The 24,901-nt window shown below is 45.5% G+C and overlaps 1 protein-coding gene across 1 annotated transcript in view; it reads right to left on the bottom strand.

Annotated features, from left to right (window-relative positions):
• Positions 1-24,086, bottom strand: part of CDH8 (cadherin 8) — a 339,116-nt gene extending 315,030 nt beyond the window's left edge. The window contains exons 1-2 of the mRNA XM_037041593.1: positions 23,677-24,086; positions 8,794-9,242 (exon numbers count right to left, since the gene is read on the bottom strand). Coding sequence (XP_036897488.1) covers positions 8,794-9,045 — 252 coding nt within the window. The 5' untranslated portion in view covers positions 9,046-9,242; positions 23,677-24,086. The remainder of the gene's footprint in view (positions 1-8,793; positions 9,243-23,676) is intronic.
• Positions 24,087-24,901: the final 815 nt, after the last annotated feature.

Genomic DNA, 24,901 nt, shown 5'->3' with positions numbered 1-24,901 from the left:
GTCCTGTGATAATGAGAATCGTCTGACTTGCCTTTAGCCGCATAGCTAGGCTGTGGCTGTTCCTCTCTTCACACCTCCACAAAAATGGTTACATTTTCTAGCACTTTAATTTATGAATTGATGAGACTGGCCTTCCAACTGTATATTACAGGTGTACTTTTAAAAAATAAAGATTCTATTTACTAAATGAGTTTCACATTAAATAATGGTCCCCATGAATTTGCTATGAATAGATTTCATTGATTTGAAGAAAATGGAACAATATAACATTGTCATTTATTTTCCTCTATTTTATTTTGTTTTATAATGCAATAATAGCATATCCTAGGAAATAAAATGCAAGAAAAAAGCATGAAGCAAAAGTACCTGATAATCTAATCACACGTATTGGAAAAAGTTTTAATATATTAGTGTACTTTCTTACAGGTTACACTTTATTGATTTGTGGTATAGTTATTAATATGAATCGATATCAGGAATTAACTCATTTTATTTTTAATGCATGTTAACTAAATATAAGTTATTCATTAGATATAATCACCATTTGGGTTTTTGTAATGATCCTAAGTTACTTTCAATTGATATTTTTGTACACCAAAAACAGTATGTAATGGTTATAGATATGATGAAGATTCTGCTTACATTAATTTTTAAAATCAAGAGTATAGGTGGGTAATTAAAAAATAGAATAGTGAAGAGGGTTGATTATGGATGGTCATGGCGATGGCACATAGGGGTTCGTTATTTTTGTAAATGTTTGAACATATACATATTTTATGCAGGTGCACATATATAAATACATATGCAGCAGGTACTCTGTTCATATCGCCCTTGTATTTTTAAATTATATTCTATACACATTTTAGATCTTGCCTGTGACATTTATTCTGTTGCAATCATGTTTCCAGGCTATAAATCCTAATAATTTTGAATGGTTCACACCATTGTGTCATGTGACTACACAATAAAATTCTTTCAAGATGTTCACCATTTGTTTGCCCAATTCTTCCCTGTGACTTTTGGCTTCAAACCCCTGCCAGGAATCAATTCTCTATTTTCTTTTATTTTCACACTGACTACCTTATTACCACTTATTCATAAAATAAGCTTCCATAATCACCCATACACATATGGCTACATTCATTTTGCTTCAAGTTGGAAAACGACCTGCCTCAATGAGATGACCCTAAGAGAACCTGCAAAAAAAATGCAGGACTCCTTTCTTAAGAAGCCTGAGTGAGTTAGTTTTCAGGGCATCTCCAGAGATGAGCAAAGATTATGTACACTCCCACCTGGTCCCATGCCAGGGAATGAGAGGAATAGGCCGAGGGGCTGGGCTACAGGAAGGCCTCACTACGGGATGAGTGGGGCTGGACTCACATAGAAACTCAGCTAATAAACTGCACGTGTGTGTGGTGAGGGTTTCTGCTGACTTACAAGACTCATATTATTCCATTTATTTATATCAGCATCGAAAGATTTCCAACAGCTCTGGAGTGCCGGCTGTTTGTAACGCGGGACACTGGGCAAGCAGCAGGCAAACCTCGTTGTTGGGCCAGATTGAGACGCGCAATGCTGACTTGCATCCCTGCCAAATTATTGGTGCACAAAGCTCTGTCTGAGTAGGCAGAAGCTTCACAAAACTGACAGTGAATTGTTCTCGCAAGGCCGAAGAGACAATTTGGCTGTGGCTGTGAAGCCCAGTGCTCTGAACATGCAAACAGCCAGCAAAAATAATGGCATGTCAAATGCAATTTTCCTCTCGGCTGCTGACACCGTAAACTGTAATACAGTATAATTATTTGGCATCCTGTGTCCTTCATACTAAGCACCACCCAAATGATTTCCAAGTTTCAGGGGAGAGGGGAGGTTAGAAGGTCACATTTAAAGAGAGAAAATGAGTCAGTGCCTTGGAGGGAGAGAATTATAAATAGATGTGGCAGCACCATCCAGAGAGTTATATCCAAATAAGGAACTGTTCGCAAGCCCAGGTAGGAGGGAAGAAGGGGAGAACGGAGCGGAGGAATTTATGTAAGAGAGGATTTATGACAGATCTCTGACCACCTCGACAGCAAACCCGTTTTTTCTCAAAATAATGCAATCGGAAGAACTGAGGATCACACAACCACAGAACGAGAGCTGGAGGAACTTGGACTGCAAATTGATAGATGTTATGCATTTTTTAACACTGCTCCCCCCCCACACTCTGTAGGGATGCGTGTCTTAAATACCATTCTGCAATTCGCTATATAATTATTCAATACAGGGCAAGGCCTGTGGCCAAGAGGAGCCCTGTGACTTTCTCTTCTGGCTACTTTGTAGCAGAGAAAAAAGAAAGAAGCCAGGTCTCCGGGAGAGCCTTGCCTACCTTTTCCACTGTGACTCTGAAGGTTCCAACCCTAGTTCTCCATCTTCCAGTTACCCTGACCCACTCTCGGCTGCTCACATAGCCTCTCTCACACGTGATTTCTTGTTAGGAACGCTCTCTCTGTTTACTCCTACATCCTGATCCACTTGGTTATGGCTGCTCAGCTCACAGGTTATCCGTAGAACAGGACAGCTTCCACTGTATGAGCATCTACAGCACCTTGTTGCTCCATTTCAGAGTGCTCACCTCTGTGTTAATGTGATATTTGTTCTTGCAATTATTTTAGCAATTATTTTTGCAATGTCCATCTTCCCCTAGCAGCCCATGAGCTCCATGACAGGGGGTATGCACTTGTTTGCTCAGACCTGAGAATCCCTAGGTGAAAATGCTTAGCCTGTAGTAGGTGCCCAACAAACATTTGTTGAATGCCTCATGGGACCATCTTGGTGGCTCCCAGTGAAGGGCCCTCGGGACACTCTCAAGCTGTTGCTATGAAAGAGCCCATGTACACTTTATCTCGGTGATACTTTTTTTGGTCTCAGTTGCAAGATTTATAAAAACCACCATGGTTTCTCTCTCTCTCTCTCTCTCACCTGAAAGCAGAACAAATAAGCATACAAGCTAAAGGGCTCAGTGCACCAGCTTATCTCTGGCCCTGTTGGCAGAGAACGGCAATGCTGGAGGTCCTGGGCCATGTGGGATGCTAGGCATGGATATGCTAATGAACAGGCTCTGAACCGCCCCATTCTACAGAGAACTGGAGCCTATTTGGCTGGTATTTGCTTTGCAGAATTTCAGAAAGAAGACTCCGGTGTACTTGGGGCTATACACGCGAGGGGTAAGTTTGCAGAAGGACTGGAAGATAATGGAATCCGCCCCCCCCCACCACTGGTCGGCCACTAGTAAGGGGACAGTCCCCATAGAAGGCAGCCTGCAGCCTCCGCAGGGAGAGTTGTTTTAGTAAGTCAACTTGCTGACTGCCACTTCCTCAATGGAAGACTTTTAAATTCAACAGATGGAAACAATGTTTAAACTACCCAGCTGGTCTGTAAAAACACTATCAAGAAAGAGAGAGCATGAAAGCAACGCATTGGTGTTCTTTTTATTGAAAAGTGCCATTTGCACTAAATCTGAGGGAATTTATATTACTTTTGCAAATTCCTCCATTGCTTAGGTACATTATGAACTCGTTAATTCGTGCATAGTATTTACTGAGCACTTCCCGTGTGCAGGCCACGTTCTAGATCCTGGGGACATATAGTGAAGAAGAAAGGAGACAAATAACCCTTTCTTTGTAGAATTCACATTCTAGTAAAATCATAAACAAGATAAAGAATAGAGAATATGAGATAATGGTCACCAAAAAGAATTTAAAATAAAGCACAGTCAAAGGATATAAAATACTGAAAATGGGTCAGTCATATTTCAGACAGAATGGGACAGGGAAGGCTTCTTTACAAATGTGGTTTTCAGCTTCAACTTCATTCTCATTCAATAGGAAATGCACAGGCTTTCCTATTGCTTCTGACCCAGGGACCCCCCCAGCAGTCCTGCCCCCACCCCTGTGACACTGCATAGACCTTTCTGTCCAGCTAGGGCACCTGACTTCCAACTCCACCCCACCCCTCCAGGATAAGTGAGAGTCATCCTTCAGGACACCCCTGAAAATCCCCTTCACCCTTAAGTAACCAGGGCTAATTGAGAGGGCTTTGCTCACTTCGTGATATAATTTTCAGTTTGTCCACCACTCCAACTACACACACACACACACACACACACACACAATTAATATAATCACGGCTATAATTACGTGCAGGCACCATGCATACAGTATTTTATTTACTCTTATTATGTATCCTACTTGCACAACCCTGACACGTTGGTAACTTTTCCAAGCTTAGCACGCAGTAAACAGCAAAGCTAATACTGAAACCTCTGCAGAGTGCGTCTCTAAGGCTAAGCTCTGTCTCTGCGTGCAGCTGCCACCGAACACAGGAAAAGCACACAGTGGAGGACGTCAGGGTATGTGTGAAGAGCCAATCACTCAAGAACTGCTCTGCCCTTGAGCTTGAACTCAGTCTGCCGGGCCAAAGGCCCTCGCCGTTGAGATTCACGGGAGGGCCTTTTAAAGAGCAGGTATGTTCAAAAGTAACCAATGCTTCTCAGCCAGTTCCTGGGGAGAAGCCCCGTGATGAAGTGGTTCAGAGTCGGGTGTGGAAGAGCGTGCCCAGAGATAAAGTGCTGTGAAGCGCCCACGGGCACCCTGATACGCTCACCTCCACAGCTCAGCCTGCCTCATAATCAGAAGCAGCCACCTGAAATGTATTTTTGGCTTCACTACAACCCAAGATCCTTAAAGGCTAAACTGTAATAATTCAGGAGCACTTTTCTTTAAGGGGTAAATATGGATGATAGGAAATATTTGTGGAAAAGATCACTCAGAAAATAAGTTTAACTCTGATTTAGCAATTGTTTGGGAATTAGCTATGGAAGGGAGCAGAAAAAGAGCTAATTCATTGGCCTTGCCTGGTGGCTCAGTTGGTTGGTGTGTCATCCTGTGCATTGAGAGTCTGTGGGTTCAATTCCCAGTCAGGGCACATACCTGGGTTGCAGGTTCAGTCCCCAGTCAGGGGCATATGAGAGGCAGCCAATCAATGTTTTTTCTCACATCAATATTTCTTTTTGTCTCTTCCCTTCCCTTCCCCTTTCTCTAAAATCAATAATCATGTCCTTGGGTGATTAAAATATGAAAGAAAGAGAGAGAGAGAGAGAGAGAGAGAGAGGGAGGGAGAGAGGGAGGGAGGGAGGGAGGGAGGGAGGGAGGGAGGAAGGAAGGAAGGAAGGAAGGAAGGAAGGAAGGGAAAGGAAGGAAGGAAGGAAGAGGGAGAGAGGAAGGGCAGGGCAGGGCAGGGCAGGGCAGGGAAGGGAAGGGAAGGGAAGGGAAGGGAAGGGGAAGAAGAAAGAAAGAAAAAAAACCTCATAAAATCAGTCATGAAGATGCAAGAGCATTATGGCTATTTCAAAGTTCCGAGGGTTCATTAACAACATTTCTGCCATNAGGGAAGGGAAGGGAAGGGAAGGGAAGGGAAGGGAAGGGAAGGGAAGGGAAGGGAAGGGAAGGGAAGGGAGGAGGGAGGAAGGAAGGAAGGAGAAGAAGAAAGAAAGAAAAAAACTCATAAAATCAATCATGAAGATGCAAGAGCATTATGGCTATTTCAAAGTTCCGAGGGTTCATTAACAACATTTCTGCCATTCAAAGAAGCATGATTTTCTTGAGTGTTACTAAGCCATGAAAGATGCCGAATGCCTTTAGTACTTCATTCAAAGAATGGAAGTGAATTTAGTCATCCGAGTCTATGAATCTAAAACAAAACCCAATTTAATGACTTCTTCTATTCAGATAAAAAAGGAAAAGTTCCCCTGGGAATGTCATGCTTGTTTATTTATATTATACAAGATACCACTGGTATGATGATGTACCTCCATAAAGAGTTAACGAGTAGAAACAGGGAAAAGATGTCTATGGCTTAGGCACGTTGGAATTACCCAGAATTTCACATGGTATGAAATGATGTGCCTTCCAGCTGCCTAAAGAAGGCCTCACTAGCCAGGACCTAAGACTATAAGGACTCTACATTCAATACTCAGTAACTCTTAAGTGCAAATTATAGTTTAAACACGTGGAAGCTAGTGACTAAGGTATAATAGGATACACACGGTGGGTAAAAGTATGGCTTTGGGAATCTCCAGCTCAATTCAAACTCAGACCCTTTACTAGTTCTCTGATCTTGGTTTGCTTTATTAACCCATCGAAGTCTTAGTTCCTGCATTTATTTTTTTTAAAAAAAAGATGCTGGTCCAGAAGTCTGTATTCATCAGCAAAAGAAACAAGCAAACAAACTATAACCAGAGATATTGGAATTAAGAACAACCTAACACTTAGCCAGAGGGGAGAGGGGAGGGAACTGGGGGGGGGATGTGTTTTCAAGAACTACTATAAAGGACACACGGACAAAACCAAGGGGGAGGGTNGAATCTAAAACAAAACCCAATTTAATGACTTCTTCTATTCAGATAAAAAAGGAAAAGTTCCCCTGGGAATGTCATGCTTGTTTATTTATATTATACAAGATACCACTGGTATGATGATGTACCTCCATAAAGAGTTAACGAGTAGAAACAGGGAAAAGATGTCTATGGCTTAGGCACGTTGGAATTACCCAGAATTTCACATGGTATGAAATGATGTGCCTTCCAGCTGCCTAAAGAAGGCCTCACTAGCCAGGACCTAAGACTATAAGGACTCTACATTCAATACTCAGTAACTCTTAAGTGCAAATTATAGTTTAAACACGTGGAAGCTAGTGACTAAGGTATAATAGGATACACACGGTGGGTAAAAGTATGGCTTTGGGAATCTCCAGCTCAATTCAAACTCAGACCCTTTACTAGTTCTCTGATCTTGGTTTGCTTTATTAACCCATCGAAGTCTTAGTTCCTGCATTTATTTTTTTTAAAAAAAAGATGCTGGTCCAGAAGTCTGTATTCATCAGCAAAAGAAACAAGCAAACAAACTATAACCAGAGATATTGGAATTAAGAACAACCTAACACTTAGCCAGAGGGGAGAGGGGAGGGAACTGGGTGGGGGGGGATGTGTTTTCAAGAACTGCTATAAAGGACACAAGGACAAAACCAAGGGGGAGGTGGAAGCGAGGGAGGGAGGTGAGTTTGGCTGGGGTGGGGGCGGAGTGGTGAGGAGAAAATGCAGACCACTATAACTGAACAACAATAAAGCAATTAAAATTAATTAATTAATTTGAAAAAAAGAAGTCTGTAGTCAAAGCCCACTGGGCCAAATGTGCTTCGGAATTCAGAATCTTTCACATTTCAAAACACGTCAAACTATAAAAACTATACAGTAAGAAACACCCTCCGTCGGGTCTGGGGCAGCACCCTGTCATCGAACACATACACATTTCCGCTGCAAATATAGGAACAGTCGCATTGCTGGGATGCATTATGACTCTAAATAGCTCCAAGTCACTTCTGCCGCCTGATTTTGTGTCATGCATACAAAAAGTTCCTTCAGAGATTTTTGCCTTTTGGACTTATGAAATAAAGGTACACACATGTACACAGAGAGGGGGGAAGGAACTATTGTTGGAACAGAATTAAATGCACCAAGTGCTTTTATAACGGTACTCAACACTATTACAGAAAACACCCAGTACTGGCCAGAATGTGAGTTCATTGAAGGCAGGAAGCATTGCTGTGTGCCGGAAAGGGTGCTGGGAGCACAGAAAGGGTTCAATAAATGTTCTTTGAACGTAAGGAGATCTTACCCAGGTCTCCTCTGCCCAAGGAGAATTATGTGAAATGAGAAAACAACCCCCGGAACAAGCTCAATTTACTTTGCAAGGCAGGAGCAGAAAAGCAATCAGAAGCTCCCAGCAAAACATGAAGAGTTAACTGAAGTCTTAAAGATCAACATTTAATTCCCTTCCTATTTTTCTTGTAAATCACTGCATTTGGCAAATGAAAACCATTGGCAGGATTCACTTCCAAATGTGACTTATCAGGAAAATCAGCCATTGGCAGGCTCGTCATTGGACTTCTACCTACAAAGTTGGTGTGTGTCAAAACGAACAGAAGCTCATGAGCAGTTTTGAGGAATCAACACGCCGGGTCTTTGGTAAACCACAGTGTGACTTTGGGAAGCAGGCAGCAATGATCTGCACCAGAAACATTCGCCTAACCTGCCAACAACAACGAAACAAATGTAAATCCAGTCTAACACATGCACTCGCATACACCACTACAGTACAATTTGGATTCTATATATTGGATTCCATCTGACAGTGAACGAACGCAGTCCCTACTGCCAAGTTTATCGAATTACGGTACAAAGTGCTGTCAAGTCTCCAGGCAAGAAATTTCCCTTTCTTAATCCCGGGTTAATGAGTGACACAGCAAAACACTAACACGCAGAAGGAAGACACTCTACCTAAAGTCAGAGAAACAGGGCCTCAACACAAAATGAAAGAAAATAACAGTTTAAGAATCAAGGTGGTATAAATCCAAAGAGGAAACAACGCATACCGCTCCGAGCCCTGTGAGAGGTGTCTTGTATGAAATGAGACAGAACATCTTATTTGTGTGTGAATTACACAAGTGTTGTTGTGCTTATGATGGAGTGGAAGGCATGGGAGAGGGGACGAGCTTTCTCCCCAGAACAGCCTGTCTCCCTTTAGAACTGTTGCCACGAGATTACTCATATTCCTAAGGAAGCCAATAGGTAAAGGAACAAACCGTCTGGCCAAAAGGACTCACAGCTAAGTGTGTCAGCAACCGTGACATGCCTGACGTTAAGACGGAAAGACAAGGGACAGATCCTGAAATGGGGATCTCAGAAACAAAACTTACCCGGCCAACGAGAATCGGTTCAGGTCCAGAAAACTCTTCCAGAACAAACATTTGATTCCAAACCCAGCCTCTTTTGGAGCGGTTCAAAATCCGCTGTTCTTCGCTCAGCCTGTTTAGTTCCGAACGGGATCCACTCGTCACAACTTGAGACTGATGCAGCGGAGCCGTGTAAATGCAAGGGGGGAGAGTAATCCATAATATCATTAAAGGGGTCCAGAGATCCAAGAGCATTTGCACGAGCCGTTCTGGCATGGTCCCACCGGTTCAGCAAATCACCACGGAAATGAGACAATTACTTGTTTTGCCTCCGGTCTGCAGCCATCCACTTCATCACGCAGGGTCGAGCATTTACTTACAGGTCTGCCACGTGCTCACAGGACGACACAGACGTCTTCTACACAGAGTTTCTAAGGCCAAGATCCATCGGCTTTCCTTTTCATTGAAATGTCCTGCAATTTTTTTTTTAAAGGAGGAAGAAAGAGAAAAAAGTCCACTGAAATAGGTTCTAAAACAAAATCACTGCTTTTCATAATCAGGTATATGAACAACACCAGACATTTCCTGAAACTTGAGTTAAGGAAGTTGGTCTGAGGACTCAAAGCCAGTGGGCTAGTGATAGGTTCTTTTATTTTGCAAGCTTCATTTAGATTTTAGTGCTAATATTGTATCTATGTTATGTACCAAAAATTGCTTGGGCTACAGCAATAGAAATTGACTCTTTTTTTCCTTCCTCCCTCCTTCCCTTCTTCCCTCCCTTTTCTTCCTTCCTTCCTGCCTGCCTGCCTGCCTTCCTTTCCTTCTCTCCATCCCTTCCACTCATTTTTCTCACATTCTTTTTTCTTTCTAATGCAAGTCTGGGTGTCTGCTAATGCAGCCCTCTTGTGTTCTTGTAAAGGGTGCATGCATCCGCTGTTTTCTTCTTCCTTCTCCTCTGCCTTGGTCTCTCTTTTCCCTTCTTTCTTTGCCCCTGTAAAGATCTGTTCTAGTTCACTTTATGCTGAACCATACGAGGAAACGAGCCTTTAATGTGTGTGTGTGTGTGTGTGTGTGTGTGTGTTGAAATTTAGGCCTGAGAATGGGAAGGGAAATGTCCCCAATTTTTTACAGTCTTAACTGCCACAACCCGTCAGAAGGGATCATCCAGTTCAGGGTGCAGAGTGCAACTCTCGGCCAGGATGCTAATACTGAGTGAGTAAAATTGGAATGCCCCCGGAGAGAAACCCCGTGGTGTCCGGTCTGTACGGCATAATCGGGACAGTGTCAGGGCTCCCATTCCAAATGCACAGTGGAACAGGAGATTTAAATTATGAAAAGCTCCTTGGGGAGCAGAATATAGTGAAAATACCATTTTCAATTGAAGAGATTCAGAAAGGGATGGGCCAAAAAAATATTCCCATTACCTCAGGTGTCAAATACATTTTTTGCTTACCTTCAGCATGGCAAAATGTGTTTCTTCCCTCTCAAAAAATTATTTTTAAAAAATGTTCACTGCAGATCCCAGACAGAGAAGCCTTGCTGAATTAAATTAAATGGGAAAATAATTCCTCGGGCCACACGAGCAACAGTGTGGCTCGAGGAATTCATAATGAGGTGGAGAACCTTTCACCTGTGGGTTCGTGGTGCTATTCTGTCTCAGGGTAGGAAGGCAAGAAAGTCATTGGCACTGGAGGGGGTGGGGTGCGGGGGCGGCTAGTCAACGGGCTGAGTGAAGCCAGCTGTCAGGGCAGACCCAGATCCTGCTGTCAAAGCAAGTGGTATCTGATCTGCTTGCCACATTTTGCCTGGGCTCAAATCAATCCCTAGGACTCTGTACCCCTAAAGTGGCTCCACCCTAGGGGTGAATACAGGAGCCCATGCCTGCAGCAGCCATTTCAGAAGCTGGGGAGAAGCTTTACACAGGGAACCAGCTCAGAATGACGCCCGACTTTCCCTGGAAGGGCAGCACACTCCGGGAAGTCGCACCCTCCTTTCCAGCCCATTTCCGCCAGGACCTCTTCTCATCCCAGTGTGGGGACAGGCCCGGGGCAGGCTTCAAAAGCAAAACTCAAATGGTCTTGATAAGTGATCCCCAAATGTTAAAACATCTGAATTGCCAGTGCACGTATTTACTTAGTGTTGATAGCACACACGTCACACGCACGACACCTCCTGTTGGTGAGGTCAGGACAGTGCTGAGGAAGGAGTGCGGCAACGCCGCAGAGTGTCTGTTGTAGGGGCAGAAAAGCCTGGGTTTGAATCCCAGCTCTCCCGTTGTCCCCTGTCATGATGGAAGTCAGACTGGCATTCTCTGGGCGTCTGTTTCATCTTCTGCCAAGTGACAAGGATCATTCCAACTCTCTGGGCAGAAGGGTGGTTCAGAAACAAGACCCACGTAAAGTGGCCAGAACATGGGGAGCACTCACTAAATGATGAGGGGGGTGCTGACATGGTCCCCACCCTGGAGGGGCTTTGGTCAGAAGGTCAGATGAACGAGCCAAGAAGTAAGCCATATGACCGCTGCAGAGGGGGTTAGCAAAGTCCTGGAGCACCAAAGAAGCAGTCACACAGCTTCCTACGGTGGTATGTGGGAAGGCGGGGGTGGTGCGAGTGAGGAAGCAGATGGACCATTTTATACCAAAGCGGGGGCTCAGTCTAGTCATGGGGCCCCAGCCTCAACACTGCTCAGGGAAAGGAGACTTTCTGCTTGTGACAAAGACACCCGGCTGCCGGTAGGCTAGACCTGAACGGTCAAGACCCCTGACCTGAGTGCAAATGAGGCAGAGTCCCAAGATGTGTGCAATCATTTCTTCTGGGCATCACTGGCCTGCCGGGAATTTGAATTCTAGTTAAAAAAAAAAAAAAAACGACACTTGCCAGTTGTCTAATGGGGGGGGGGGCAGCTAACGACAATAACAGTAACTATAATAATAATACCTACCCAGAGGATTAGAAGATTACAATCCTGGTAAAGCTATTAGGAAAAGCTGGAAGGTACCATTGTCTTTAAATGGTGCCAAATCCTCTGCAAGCGTACTCTGGCACCTGCTGTGCTGTTAATGATTTGGGGATAGGGTTGCTTAATCCCAATTTAAACTCATAATAGACACTTGTGTGACGGAAGCCATCAAGGAGCACTCAGGATGAAATGTGACATGATCGGTGTCCTTCCTGAACTCACCAGAATGAGATAAAAAGTAATAATAGACCTCGAGACAATTTCATACAATGCCATAACTTCAGGAGTCAGAAATAAAGGATTAATGAGTAAAGGCAGAGCGCAAGATCACATCCATTAACACAATAGCTTACAATTAGAGAAATCTCAGTAAGCCTTGCGCTGTTTTGTTCCAAACTGAGGCACGGAATAATTAAATGGCTTGCCCAAAGAATACCTCCAATAAGCAGATTATTATTTCAAGCTAGGTAGTCTAACTCCAAACTTCTCTTTCTTACCACGGCCCCTCCTCTCATATAAATATCTGACGAGCATAATACTGAGTGCCCAATACCGGGACTAGAAAGGTGAACAGGTCAGAGAGCTTATCTCCAGGAAGCAAAGAGTTTAAAGGGTAAAGACTAAGAAATGTTTACCTCCAACAGTCAGTGAAATGCCATCTGAGAAAAGTGAGGGGCACGCAGAGTGATGGGCATGATACTCATCTTGGCAGCATTAGAGGAGGCTTCCTGGAGGAACTGTCATCTACCCGTTGAGAAGTGATTACCCAGCTGGGGTGGGGTAGGTGTGAAGGGACATTTAAGTCAAGCAACGGACAGGAACAAGACGGCTGCCCAGTCCAGGATGTCTGAATGAATCAGCACCGAGGGGAGCTTTCACATCATGAACTCACTAGCTCCTCCAACCCATGAGCACAGCATCACCTCCCTGAGCACCACGGTCACCCTGGTGGCCACGGTGGCTGCAGAGTACTTATAGCCTAGGATGCCTTCTTCACTGCTAGTTCATTGTGAAAAGAAGGGCGTGTCTGATTTCTCCAAAGCTTTGTGAAGAAAAACTCATTCCCTCCCACTGAGATAGTATGGGAGGCGGATGAGTGCTATTCCAATGCCAGCCCTTGCTTTTCAGAGAAAAGGGGGAAATGACTTGGCCAGGGTCTTCAAGTTGGTGGCAGAGCCCTGGCAGGCCTCCAGGAAGAAACTAGCCCAACTCTGCGGGGACCTTTCTGCCTCCCTATTGGTCAACCCCACCTTGCCCCCTGTGCAAAGCTGTTAGCACCTGAAGCAGTCCTATTACCCCTCCTCAAATGTTGCCATGTTCTTGAATCACTTGTACTATCGCTTCAAATGTTATTGAAACAGTTTCTTTTTTAAAAAATATTTCCTTAATAATGGAAAGGCAATATTATTTTCTGTAAAACATAAAAGTGAACACCGAACACTTAGAAAATGTTGGGGTAATGATCCATCAGCAAAATGAACTAGACACACACGCACATACACACTGTATGTCTGGATATGGTAAGTCATCAACAAAGACTATAGACCAATGTGTACCTGCATACATTGGGTGTTACAGACATGTGTGTATTTATATCTCCTCTTCAACACAGCCCTATAATATAAGTGTTACTATGACTTTAATATCATTATTCCCATTTTAAGGAAAAGCAAATGGAAGCACAGAGAAATTGGTATGATAAGCCATGTTTTATTTTCTCCTATCCAGACACTGTCAAAGCGTTACACCTCTCTTTGTTAAAAGGGCAGACCAGTGACAACAGGAGGCAAGAGTATGCTGTTAACTATTTAAAAAGTAGCTCTCAAAAGGAAAATTTTTTAAAAATGCCTGATTTCTGATTTCCTTGATAAAAATATTTCTACCATGACCAACTTCAAGCTTAGCATGACCATGAACCAGCTCTGGGGAAGTTCCCCAACACTTGGCCATCAGCTCTGATGTGTCCTGTAGGAGGCACCTTTAGGACAGCCCTGGTGGGGCGCTTCTCAAACTTTAGTACACTTTCAGACAAAATGCAGATTCTGAACCAGTGAATCTAGGGGTGAGGGCATGCGATTTTGCATTTCTGATCATCTCTCCTGTGATGCAGGGGCTACTGATTGAGGACCACAGTTTGAGAAGCCAGGGGTTCCAGGGAGTAAGACCAGCTTCCCATTCAGACCATCTCCCTTTGATGACCCAAAGGATTCAATGGTGGGAAAATCACTTCCTGCTCAGCTCATTTAAAGCCACGCCCATCAACTACTTACTACCCCTGTGTATGTGAGGCCACACACATACATCAGACCTTTGGAAACCCTGCACTAAAGTGTATGAATATATAGGATTTTGTATGATGTCATAATATTCCTCCCACACTTCATATCAACTTCAGGAGTGACAAGAGAACAATTGTCCCACTGACTGGGACTGGTAGGTCCCTATACAAATGCATTTTATCAGGAGGTGGTGAGACTTGCCCTTCACTTCAGCAACGTCTGCCACTTGGAGAGAAATGGAACTCTGCTATGACAATTAGAATCACATTATTTATATTCTTGCATCTCTGTGGCGGGGTGAGCTAATATTGTCTCTTTGATGATCCAATAATAGTTTTTTTTTATAGATTTTACTTATTTATCTTTAGAGGGGAAGGGAAAGAGAGAAGGAGAGAAATATCAGTGTATGGTTGCCTCTTGTGAGTCCCCTGCTGGAAACTGGCCTGCAACCCAGGCATGTGCCCTGACTGGGAATTGAACCGCGATCGTGTGGTTCGCAGGCCCGTGCTCAATCCACTGAGCTACACGAGCCAGGACCAATAATAGTTTTAGAGAATTCTTGAGACGCAGCCATGTGTTATTGTCACTGTTACCAGAATTAACAAACATTTTAAACAGCAGCTGCATACCCAAACCGCTTTGCTGAATACAAGGAAGAAGAAATTGCACAGGGGGGTAAAGCTTGGGTTAAAAAATCAATTCATTTTTAGGTTTTCCAACCACAGTATGTATGCCTGGCCAACCAAACCACTTTATTATAATGCTGCTCCATTGATTTACACCCAGATAGTGAGATGAAGAGATTTTACACTCTCTCTGGAATTCCTCCAAATAAAAGAGTCTTTAGAGTTCCCCCATAAGAAGCTACCTTCTCTTGGGTAAGATACTTGCAATCCAACTTTTCATTCACGCTCACATTTCCAAGATGGTTCTAATTACAACCTGGATCTGACTCTCCTGACCCAACATTGGATCAAGGTGAACTCAGTCAATTCTCAAATATGGCAAGTCATTATGCAAAAACATACCACACCATTGGATTTGCAAACACTGTCAAGTTCCAAATGATAAGCCACACACAAACAGGTGACGTCTAAAACAAAAATGGGCTTTTACAGACACTTTAGGATTCCATCCAGAAGATTATTGTGGTTGACAGGGAATTATGCTTTTATTATCCACTGGGCCTAGTGGCCACAATATTTCATGGAGGCAAAAAATGACACACAGGACCGGAGAGTTTCTATTCAAAATGTTTCTGACCTTGAATTTAGAGCCATTAGCAGGCGGTTTCAAAAACAGGTAAATGCGCATGGCATTCAAAGTGGTGTTTCAGGAGCACAGGGGATGATTCGGGAGGTGGCCCAGCGCAATTCAAGCAGAGCGCAGGGTGACCAGAGTAGAACAGGTAGAAATGGGTTTTGGATCCTGGGAAGGCATGGCACTCGCAGGTGTCCAAGTATAAATAATACAAGAGACTCACCCCTCCTAAAGCCTTCAGGACTCCCTGACCAGATTCCCTGAGTAGAACAGGATTCAAATGCTTTATGTACACACACATGTATGTGTATTTATTCGTTTCTCTCTCCCAGCAGCCACAGTCCTTCTGATTTTTTCCTAAGCATCAGATGGTCTCCTTATTCAGCTGTGTCTGTCTACCCCAAAGCAGATCATTTGCCAAAATAACACCCATCAGATCGATTTTGCTCAGTTACTGACATGCTCCTTTTTTTTCCACCAAGAGCATTAGTTTCTTTAAGTTCTATAATTGTTGGTTATTTTGGCAACAATAAATAAATATTGTTTATTTATTTTTTCTCTTTTTCCCAAGATAAAGTCAGGACCGTCTTTTGCCATAGAAGCTGTTCTAAAACTCACAGGCATTTCAGAAGGGAGAAACATGGTTTGTGACAAAGTCCAGAAGGTCAAAATAAGGTCCCTCTCCTAGAGTTATAGAACTGGGCCTTTATGTATAAAAACTTTCTTCAAATGCTAACATTAGTTAAGTTATTGAAGATACATCTATTGTGTTGAACCTGCTTACAGCAGAACTGTGTTGAGATCATCTCAAAGAGATGAGTGGAAGTCGAAGCTCATCGAAGACTGGGCGATGCCTTCCAGGCATTGGTCAAGCCTACTTTAAGTCCCTCCTTCTTTACTTAAAAGCTACATCCTTTGCCAACTTTAAATTGCCTGCTCAAAGTGGAATAGTCAGAGATGGAAGGAGAGAAAACAATGTATACTGCCGATTTGTTGGGGGAGGTCATGGAGAGAATGGGACCACCAATGACCCCCCAGCTGCGCCTGGGCAATCAGAGGAGGCTCTTTACCCTTTCCTGGTCCTTGGAATGCAGGTTATGCTCATTGTTCTTCCATTGGGAGCCGCTTCAAGAATGGAGCCTGCAGAGCGAGCACTGTCCAGACCATCTAGACTGAACATGGTGCTGGACCCCATTGAGGCCGCGGTGGAAACTTTGAAGATTCTCCCAGGAGGGTGCAGAGAGCTACTTGTCTGTGGCTGCCCAAGTCAAACTCCTCCTGTAAGTTCCCTTGCTGATTAAAACCACCACCTACCAACATGGAGCGGTTGGTTCCTTTCTCCCACCTCCTCGCCCTCTGTGTTTGCGGCCACTTTCAAACCCCATCTGGAGAACTCCAGAGGTTTCAAGGTGGCGAGTCGGCAACACCCTTCAAATCACAGCAACCAACAGGAGTCAATCTGATTCTCACCGAGTTCAAAATACAGATGAACTGTGGGGCGTTCCCAGGCACGGTGGTTAAGAACATTGACTGTGGACTCAGAAGTAGTCTAGAATCCCAGTTCTATCATTTGTAACATAAGTGGCCTGGGTGAATTTATGCCAATTGCAGCAGAGAGAGAAACTGATGCTCTGTATTTAATACCACCTAACTGAAGGACTGCAGAAAAAATTGAAACAAGATAAGGTATGTAAAACTCTGTCAGAAATAATAGTATTTATTGGATGTTACATGTGCTTAACAAACAATCTTAACTGATTTTCTAAAATGATTTTATTTCAATTTCTTGCTGTGTTCTCTGTAGACGGGTAATAAATAAAAGAATCTATTCCCAACCCTTGATTTTAAAATGAATCGCATACACCAAGTTAGGTATAAATAAAATGGGATTTCACAAATAGCCTTTCCTGCCTGCTGCTAACATACAAGTAATGACTTCTCATGGTTTTCTTAGGCCTGTAAAGGGTAGTATTTTTACCACCACCCATATCAACCCAGTCTCTCTTTTTGACACAAGATGTGGCATTGCCCATCACTATCTTCTCCTGAGAAGGCTAAGGGCAAGAAATGCACATCCACACCAGAGCTGTTCACTTTCAACCAAGTTATGACAACTCATGAAAAAACATGAGCTGGTACTTTTCTTCTACAAGAAAAATTCCATTGCGTTTCATCACCATGAATATTTCTGTGAGACTGGGCTAGTAGGGTGTCCCTATTAACACAAAGAAGAATCCAAGGGGATTTCTAAACACTTCTCAGAAGGGAGCTCAGCAAATATAAGGCTAGTTAGAGATTCGATTCAAGTAGTGCCTTTTCCACAAGTATTCAACAAACTTTTCCCACGTATTCCAAGGAGTTTTGGCAGAACTGACCATCGTTAGAAACTAGAAGCTCTCCCTTCTCTCTGAAGAAAGAGGGAAATAGTTACAATCAGGTTTATCCCAGAACCAGGGCTGCAGAGTCTGTGAGGGTGAGACTGCAGTACAGTAACCCAGATAGTAAGTCAAGACTCTGCCCATTAGATTAGACTGTGTAGTAGCCACTGTGCAAGTAGGCCTTCCTGTTTCCCTCTCACGTCTCAGACTTTACAGCTTAAACACCACCCACTAACAGTTACCACGAACTACAGCCACAGACGATGAGGTAGACAGTCAAAGAGCAAGCAATCGTTTAACCAAAATATCACTGATATTTCACAAAGAACGCTGAGTTTATGAAAATGAACTCGACGGCTTATACAGATTGAAAAAAAAGTAGACTTTCTTCAGCTACAAGATGTTAGAGAAACTCAAGGGCAGGTAAGTTTTACTACAATAAACATAGATACATATTTTTTTTTCTATTTCTGAGCATCCCCATTTTGAAGATGGACCCATTCGGATAGAGAAAAGTGAAATTCTGTTCATGAAGCTGGAAGGGCAATAGTCTAATAGAGAGTATGGTGTACCCTCCCGGTTGTTATACCAACTTCGGAGATGAGGTTGCATGTACCAGGAAGCAAAGCAGCCGCTATGGTATTTGCATCATTCCTCATCTACATATTTTATTTTTTGTGTCACATTAGGAATCAGACAATCATATTTTATGCATTACTCTCTCTAGGAGGGAACAATGTGTGGAAAATATTATTCTTACTGTTAATAGCACATGAACATACTTTGATAATATTTTCACTTAATTATATACATAGAAGGGATTAAAATGATTCCACTTACTGTTTTTTTGCAAGATATTCAATTTGCTTAAAATATCAGTAGACACATCCACAAAAGCACCTTACCATGAAATAAATTATATATATATATTTCCCCCTGTGTATGTATGTGAGGGCCAGGTACCTTGCTGATTAAAAGTAGTATATGGCAAAGTAGAATTATCTTCTAAGACACCCAGACTTGCAATTCACAAAAGGGAAACATGAACTGATCCATTTAAATAAAAAGTACATTAAAGAAAGAAAGAAAAGAGGAAGTGAACAAAGAAAGGAGATACACAGTAAATTTCTCTTGGTAATTTTTTTAGACACCCCCAGCAAGGAAATGGAGCGGACCCTTTTACACAGGCTTCCATAATTAGAGCAGTTTCCCCCAGTGAAACATAACCTTGCATCACATACAGTTGAATAGCATGCCTCACACAAGGCTGCTTTTGGAGGCATGCTCACTGTTACAAAGCTGACTCATGTCACTTGGATATCCCCATACCATTTAAAAATGATTTCCAAGGAAGAAAAATATACTTTGTGAAACATGAATAAAATCAATTTTTTTTAAAAAAAGAGATGCTCTGTCTAAAAACAAACGCAGGACAATTTACAAAACTTCTGTAGAAAAGACTGAAGCAGATCCTTACAACAGGGGACTTTGGACAGGAGCGTATCCTGCTCTCCACTCGCTTTTACTGAGAACGCCCCCTCTTTGCTAACTGTGAACGCGTCAAATAAACATTTACTGAGCATGGACTCTGAGCTCAGCCCTCAGCCGGCCATCATGCTAACTTCTGCAGTTGTCTTTGGCAGCAGAGGTAGCGAAGGAAAGGATTCGAAGGTTCTAAATCCAAGTGTTACGCTTTGATGATGCTTTTCCAACAAGATGCCCCCAAATCAGATTTATGTATTCTGCCTACTCATAAAACTGAAAGGAAAAGACTTCTAAAACCAAGAAGATGGGTGATATTTACAAGAGGGAATAGCACAGGATGTAAAATTTGGGAAATAAAAGCTTGGGAGATAATCGGAACAAGGAACTGGACCGGCCTTGCTGCTTTGCCAGGAAGTGGTGAGGGAGACTCAGTCTGCAGCGACACAGAGGAGAAGCGGCTACAGGGCATCCCTTGAACTTCTTTTTTTCCTGACCTTTTGAAGTTGCCAGGTTCAACTAATTTTCTCCCCATGGTTACATCTGAAGTGGATCCCAGAGGCGGGAACGGAGAGTTCAGCAGAAATCTATTGGTTATCACCACTTCCATGGCAATGAAATGAGAGAGGACCAATATTATATAGCTCTTGGGTTGATCAAACCTCACCAAAGCAGACGACAGCCTCCGTACATCAAAATATTATTCTGTTTCACAAGTATATGCACAGATCAGATGCCCACACCACAAACAGATACATTGATTTTAAAGAGACTGGTTGGTATACAAATCCAAGAGGCAGAAGGGCAAATCAAACAATCTAAGGCAGATGGAATGAATGGCAAAGGAACATGAAAATAAAAAACCCTCATACTTGAACCGATAAATGAGTTGGTCATCTGGGCATGTTTTCAGGCATTCTGGGAGTTGTGTTTGTGCGTGCGTGCACACACTAGAATCAGCGTGGTTTCATTCCACGCTCTGGAGGAGGTGTCCAACACACTGAAGTTAGGAGCCTCTTCCTAAACTGAAAAGCAAAGTTAGCCCGTTTCAGCTGTGAATTCCGACAGTGCTGAAATCTCCATTTTTCTGCTTCTCGGAATATTGTAAGAAATATAAAACGACTGAAACCAGCAGCACCACTGAACGCGGTGTTTTCACAAGAAAGTCTTGGGACCTTATATTGCCTCAATCATTAAAAGGCTGCTCTGATTCTATTCGGCCCTGAATTTGTCAAACACAAAACTTTGCTGATGTACAAATGGAAGGTCATTCTACCCATGAATAGCTTCTGTCTTTGCATGGAAAATTGGCTCAAACTGGAATGTTGATAAAGCATAAATGCCACCTTGAGTAGAAAAAGAAAGATTATTATTTTTCTTTAAAGCATTAGTAAGTTTTTTCTCAACAGCTGATGGAATGTGGAGTCTAACTTTCCTCTGTGTGCTTGTTCTTTTTCCTCACCAATAAACAGAGAGAGGAACCTAGAAAGCAAAGCCCAGAGGTACAAATTCTCAAACAGAATCGTGACTCCCTCACTCTTTGGGGTTTCCGGGTGTCGCTCACTGATTCTCCCTGGGAGCCAGGAGTATCCCCTCTTAACTAGTGGACAAAGAAATGTTGTGTCACGAGCACAGTCATACAACAGTCTCTAAAAATGCTTTCTCAAGTGGTTTATAGCAATCCTGATGGACCTCTCTGATGGGTTTCATTTGTTTGTATTTTGCTTTTTGAGCCAGCATACTCCCATTGGCTCTTTAAAGAGTGTTGTTTACCAGGCTGCTTTGGAGGACTGCTCCCTTACCCAGAGTTCTGCATAATACCCCAGTAAAGTTATTTTTCAGGTTAGAGTCTCCTTTAGAGTTGATACATGCACAGTGGGGTCCTCCTAGTGAGGGATACAGCTTAATACATAACACCATCGAGAACTTATGAAAGGCATCCCAGACACAAAAAATGTAGCCCAGACAGGCTAGAGTCTTGGGTGGAGAGATGCACCTGTCTGGAGTCTCGAGAGCTTTAGGAGATTGCAGGTTGTTAAAATGAAGAATTGATCTTTGATAGTCATAATTGGAAATACAAGATCCAGGCTGCAAGGGAGAAAGATTCAGAAGTTTGGACGACCGCATCTCTGCACAAATTTCAGAAAACATGAGCTTGTGGCTCCAAAACATCTGGCCTGCCTGGGATGGTCACGGGGCGCTCTCACACTGGTTTGGGCAGTGTGGGGGCACAGAGCCGCCACTGACCAGCCCCTGACTGCAGAGACCAACCCTCAGAACCACCCGGAGGCTCTTTCCTCCGTTTTCTTCTCCTCGGATCCTCTCAACTCCAAGCCCCCTTCCGAGCCCAGAAAATAACAGATCAAAGGTGATTTAAAATCCCGCACCTGTTCCAGCAAAGATGGCTAATGTGACCACGCACTTCTAATGGGCTCAAGCAGAATGACAGAATATTACTATCAGTATTCTTATTGAATAAGGGGGGTAGCTCCACGATTCCTTTCAACCACAGAGCTCCAGAAAGTGGAAAAACATGCCCGGACACGATGATGACAGAGAACTCCCTTTGAGTGGGAAAAAACAATGCAACCCTCCATCAACGCTCTTCAATGGCCAGGTCTCCCATTAGAGAAATCTGTCTCTCTCCCTCTCTCTCTCTCTCACACGCACACTCCAGATAAACCCCCCAAAAGTGGGCAGGCAGAGGAAGGCAGTAGCCAGGCGGCAATCTCAGTGGCGTTCAGCGTGAACCATAGGGCTCACTGTGCATGCAGCGAGGTACAGCGGTGAGGTTGAATGGATGGAAAATCCCACTCGCCGGCCTTACATAAATATCTCTTCCCCACGTAGAGTTTTCCAGTTGAAAAGCGCCTATAATGGAGCCGGAGGGGACAGCCCAGGGAGGGCTGTTACCCATTGAGACGGCTGTCAGGAGCTTTGTAAAGAGGACAGGCGCTTCCCAAGGGCCCCGACCGAACCCAGTGCCTCCTCTGGGCTCCGCGACCCTTCGGAAGTCAGAGAGGGCAGTGCCCTCGCCTACCTTCTCCCGCGTCCCCTCCTTCCCATGGACAGCTCGCAAGTACTGAGGAACCGGGCGGAGAAAGCAGCCCGCCGATCTCTTTAGCAGCTCAGGCGCGCTAAGGGGCTGCCGGCTTGTGCCTCTTAAAGAGGAAACTCTTGTGGAATCTTCAGGAACGGGTGGTAAAGTTGAAAGGTCCTCGCCTCCCTCCCGCTCGTCCGACTACAAGCCCCAGCCTTTCACTGGAGCTGAAGTGAGCAGCCGCCAGCCCGTCTTTCCATTGCAGACTAATGTTTTGCGTCGGCCACAATAAACAATTAATGTTGTTTGATTTCTTACATGTAGCAACCCAAGCAAACAGCTGCCATCTCCGCTCGCGGAAGCCAAGGGCTAGTCCTTGACTCGCCGCCGGCTCTGTGCTCGCGGGGAAAGGTCGGCGACGAGGAAACTTTGAGGTCGCGGCCAGACTGGGGAGGGGAAGGCTTCGGTCTAGGGGAGGGAAGGGGCGGTGGGAAAATGTGGATACCTGTTGGCATCGCCGTTGGAGGCGGCAGGTTTTCACTGTCTCCCGACCTCCGCTGGAGCGTAGGAAGGAGAACCGGAGTAGGTCCCTTAGGAACCTGTTACGCGCTGGCAGAACCGGGGCGAGAGCCCTGTCTTCCTCCGGCCCCGCGAGGGGCGCGGCCACCCCCACCCCCCACCCCGCCCAGGGTTGGTGGATGGGAGCAGTGAGACGACGGAAAGCGCAGCTCGAGCTCTGCAGGCGTCGGGAGGAGGGTGGGGGAACCGAGGAGTCCCCCGCTTTGGGGGCCTCCGTGAGCTCAGGCTCGCCGCCTGAGAAAGGACCTTGCGGGGCCGGTCCTGCCTGGGTGCGGGGCAGCGTCTGGGAGATTGCAAAGCCGCGGGGCGGCGCGGGATCCCTCAAGTTTGCAGCCGGAACCGCGCCTCCCAGGCTGGAACAGCCACTTGTGGGAAAGCCTGGCGCTGGGTTTTTGGCCGCTGAATCGTGATCCGCAGCCCCACCGCGGGGGTGTAGCCCTCCCTCTCTCCAGGGGTGGAGAGATGCAGCAAACCAGAGAGAGGGCACCCCATTCCCCTTCCCTCCTTTCCTCGCCATCTCTCACCGGCCTCCCCACCAGCGGCAGGTGCTTCCCATTCACGCAGCCCCCTGCAGTGAAGGCGCTCGGCTGCAGCTGCGCCTGCCTGGGTCGAGGGGATCGCCGGGCGACCGACAGGAGGGAGACCGGCAGGAAAACTGGAGGGGGCACAGCCTGCTTTGCTAATCCCCAGGATCGATTGACACAGAGGTTTGCAAAAATCGTCAGGCGAGACTTGAGGCGGCCGGTCGGTCGTGCATGTCAGCAAAGAAGATCCAGCACAGCCCGCCGCCTGGACTGGGAACCCGCATCCACCATCTGAGCGGAAGGAGGCGCGCAAGGTGTCCGAAGGGGCATGGGAATTCCTAAAAGAAACGGTCCCTTCTGGGTCCTCGGGGCATGGAGAAAAATGGGAGAAAGGGGGCTCACTTACTCTTGCGGGGCTGCTTCCGCGCTGGAAAATTTCAAGCCTCTTGGTTCACAAATGGCTGGAGGGACTCAGGGTTGGCTCCCGAGGGCGACGAGCACCGAATGGTCCCCGCGCGCTGGGCAGCCGCCTCCGGATTCCGGTCATGCCTCTAGGAGCTGCGGGGCTGGGTGCGGAGACGCAGAGCTGGCGCGCTGGGCTCGGGGTGTCCGCAGCCCCAAGTGGAGAGGCTGGGTGGATGCTACCGTCTGGGCGCAAACCGGCGACTGAGGGCGAGCTTCGAGGAGGCAGGGAGATTCCAAATAAATCCTCTAAATCTGGACTGAGAGCTCCGGCGTGCGAGCCCGCCTGCCTGCCAAATGTAACTGTGAAGTGATGTGGAAAAGTGAACCGGGTGCCTCCCCTGACGGATCTCATTGGGCAGAGCTCAGAGGCAGGTCTACCACTTGGAAATTCGTGTAAGCAGTCCCCCTCCCCGCCCCCTCCCAGCCTTCCCTCTTCGCTCGTGGCTCCTCGGCTCTCCCCCTTACCAAGTGGGCGCACAACTTTTAGCTGCTCTCGACCAAGCACGCCCCGCGCGTCTCCGCCGCCAGAGGAGGCGGCGAGTGGAGATGCGCCCTTCCGTGCAGTGCGCGCAGCTGGAGGAGGGCCAAGCTCCCCGCTAAGAGGGCTGGCAGATACTAAAAGGATGCGGAGGAGGTACCCGAGGGCGCTCTCTCTCGAGGCTTACCTGAGCTTTGGGGCTGGCGTTAGCTTAAAAAGCGTCTCAGCGACCCACAACTGTTCTCCTTGGGGGGTGGGGGGGGGGTAGAGGGCGCACAGGGCAGTGGCGTCTCGTGGGTAGCTTATCTCCTTGTTATTCCAAGAGCGTCTTTGGAACAGAGTGAGGTGTTTCTAAGACTGCTGTCTTCTTCTCAGACGATATAGGTTTGGAGGCCGAGTGTCGAGGTCTTGAGGGTGGAGCGCATTCCAGATATCCCCAGGCTCCTACTCCTTTGGGGCGATGGAATGAGGGAGAGCAGAGGGCTGCGCAATCAGGTGCGGAAAGGGGAGCCGAAGTTGCTTGGGAATAAAGGGAGGCGTCGCTAAAGGTCTTCTCAGTGCGTCCTGCCTCCAGATTTCGGCGTAGGCATCATGCGTACAGCTCCACCAAGAGATGCCCTGTCTGTGGCTCCTTCAAGTCCTCTGATGGACTCCACTCTGATCTTGAGAAAGGGCCACCCACTGGGAG

The sequence above is a fragment of the Sturnira hondurensis genome, unplaced genomic scaffold (genome assembly GCF_014824575.4).
Source record: "Sturnira hondurensis isolate 20B ecotype Veracruz unplaced genomic scaffold, ASM1482457v3 Scaffold0003090, whole genome shotgun sequence".
Taxonomy (NCBI): Eukaryota; Metazoa; Chordata; class Mammalia; order Chiroptera; family Phyllostomidae; genus Sturnira; species Sturnira hondurensis.
This window is presented reverse-complemented; position numbering and strand designations above follow the sequence as displayed.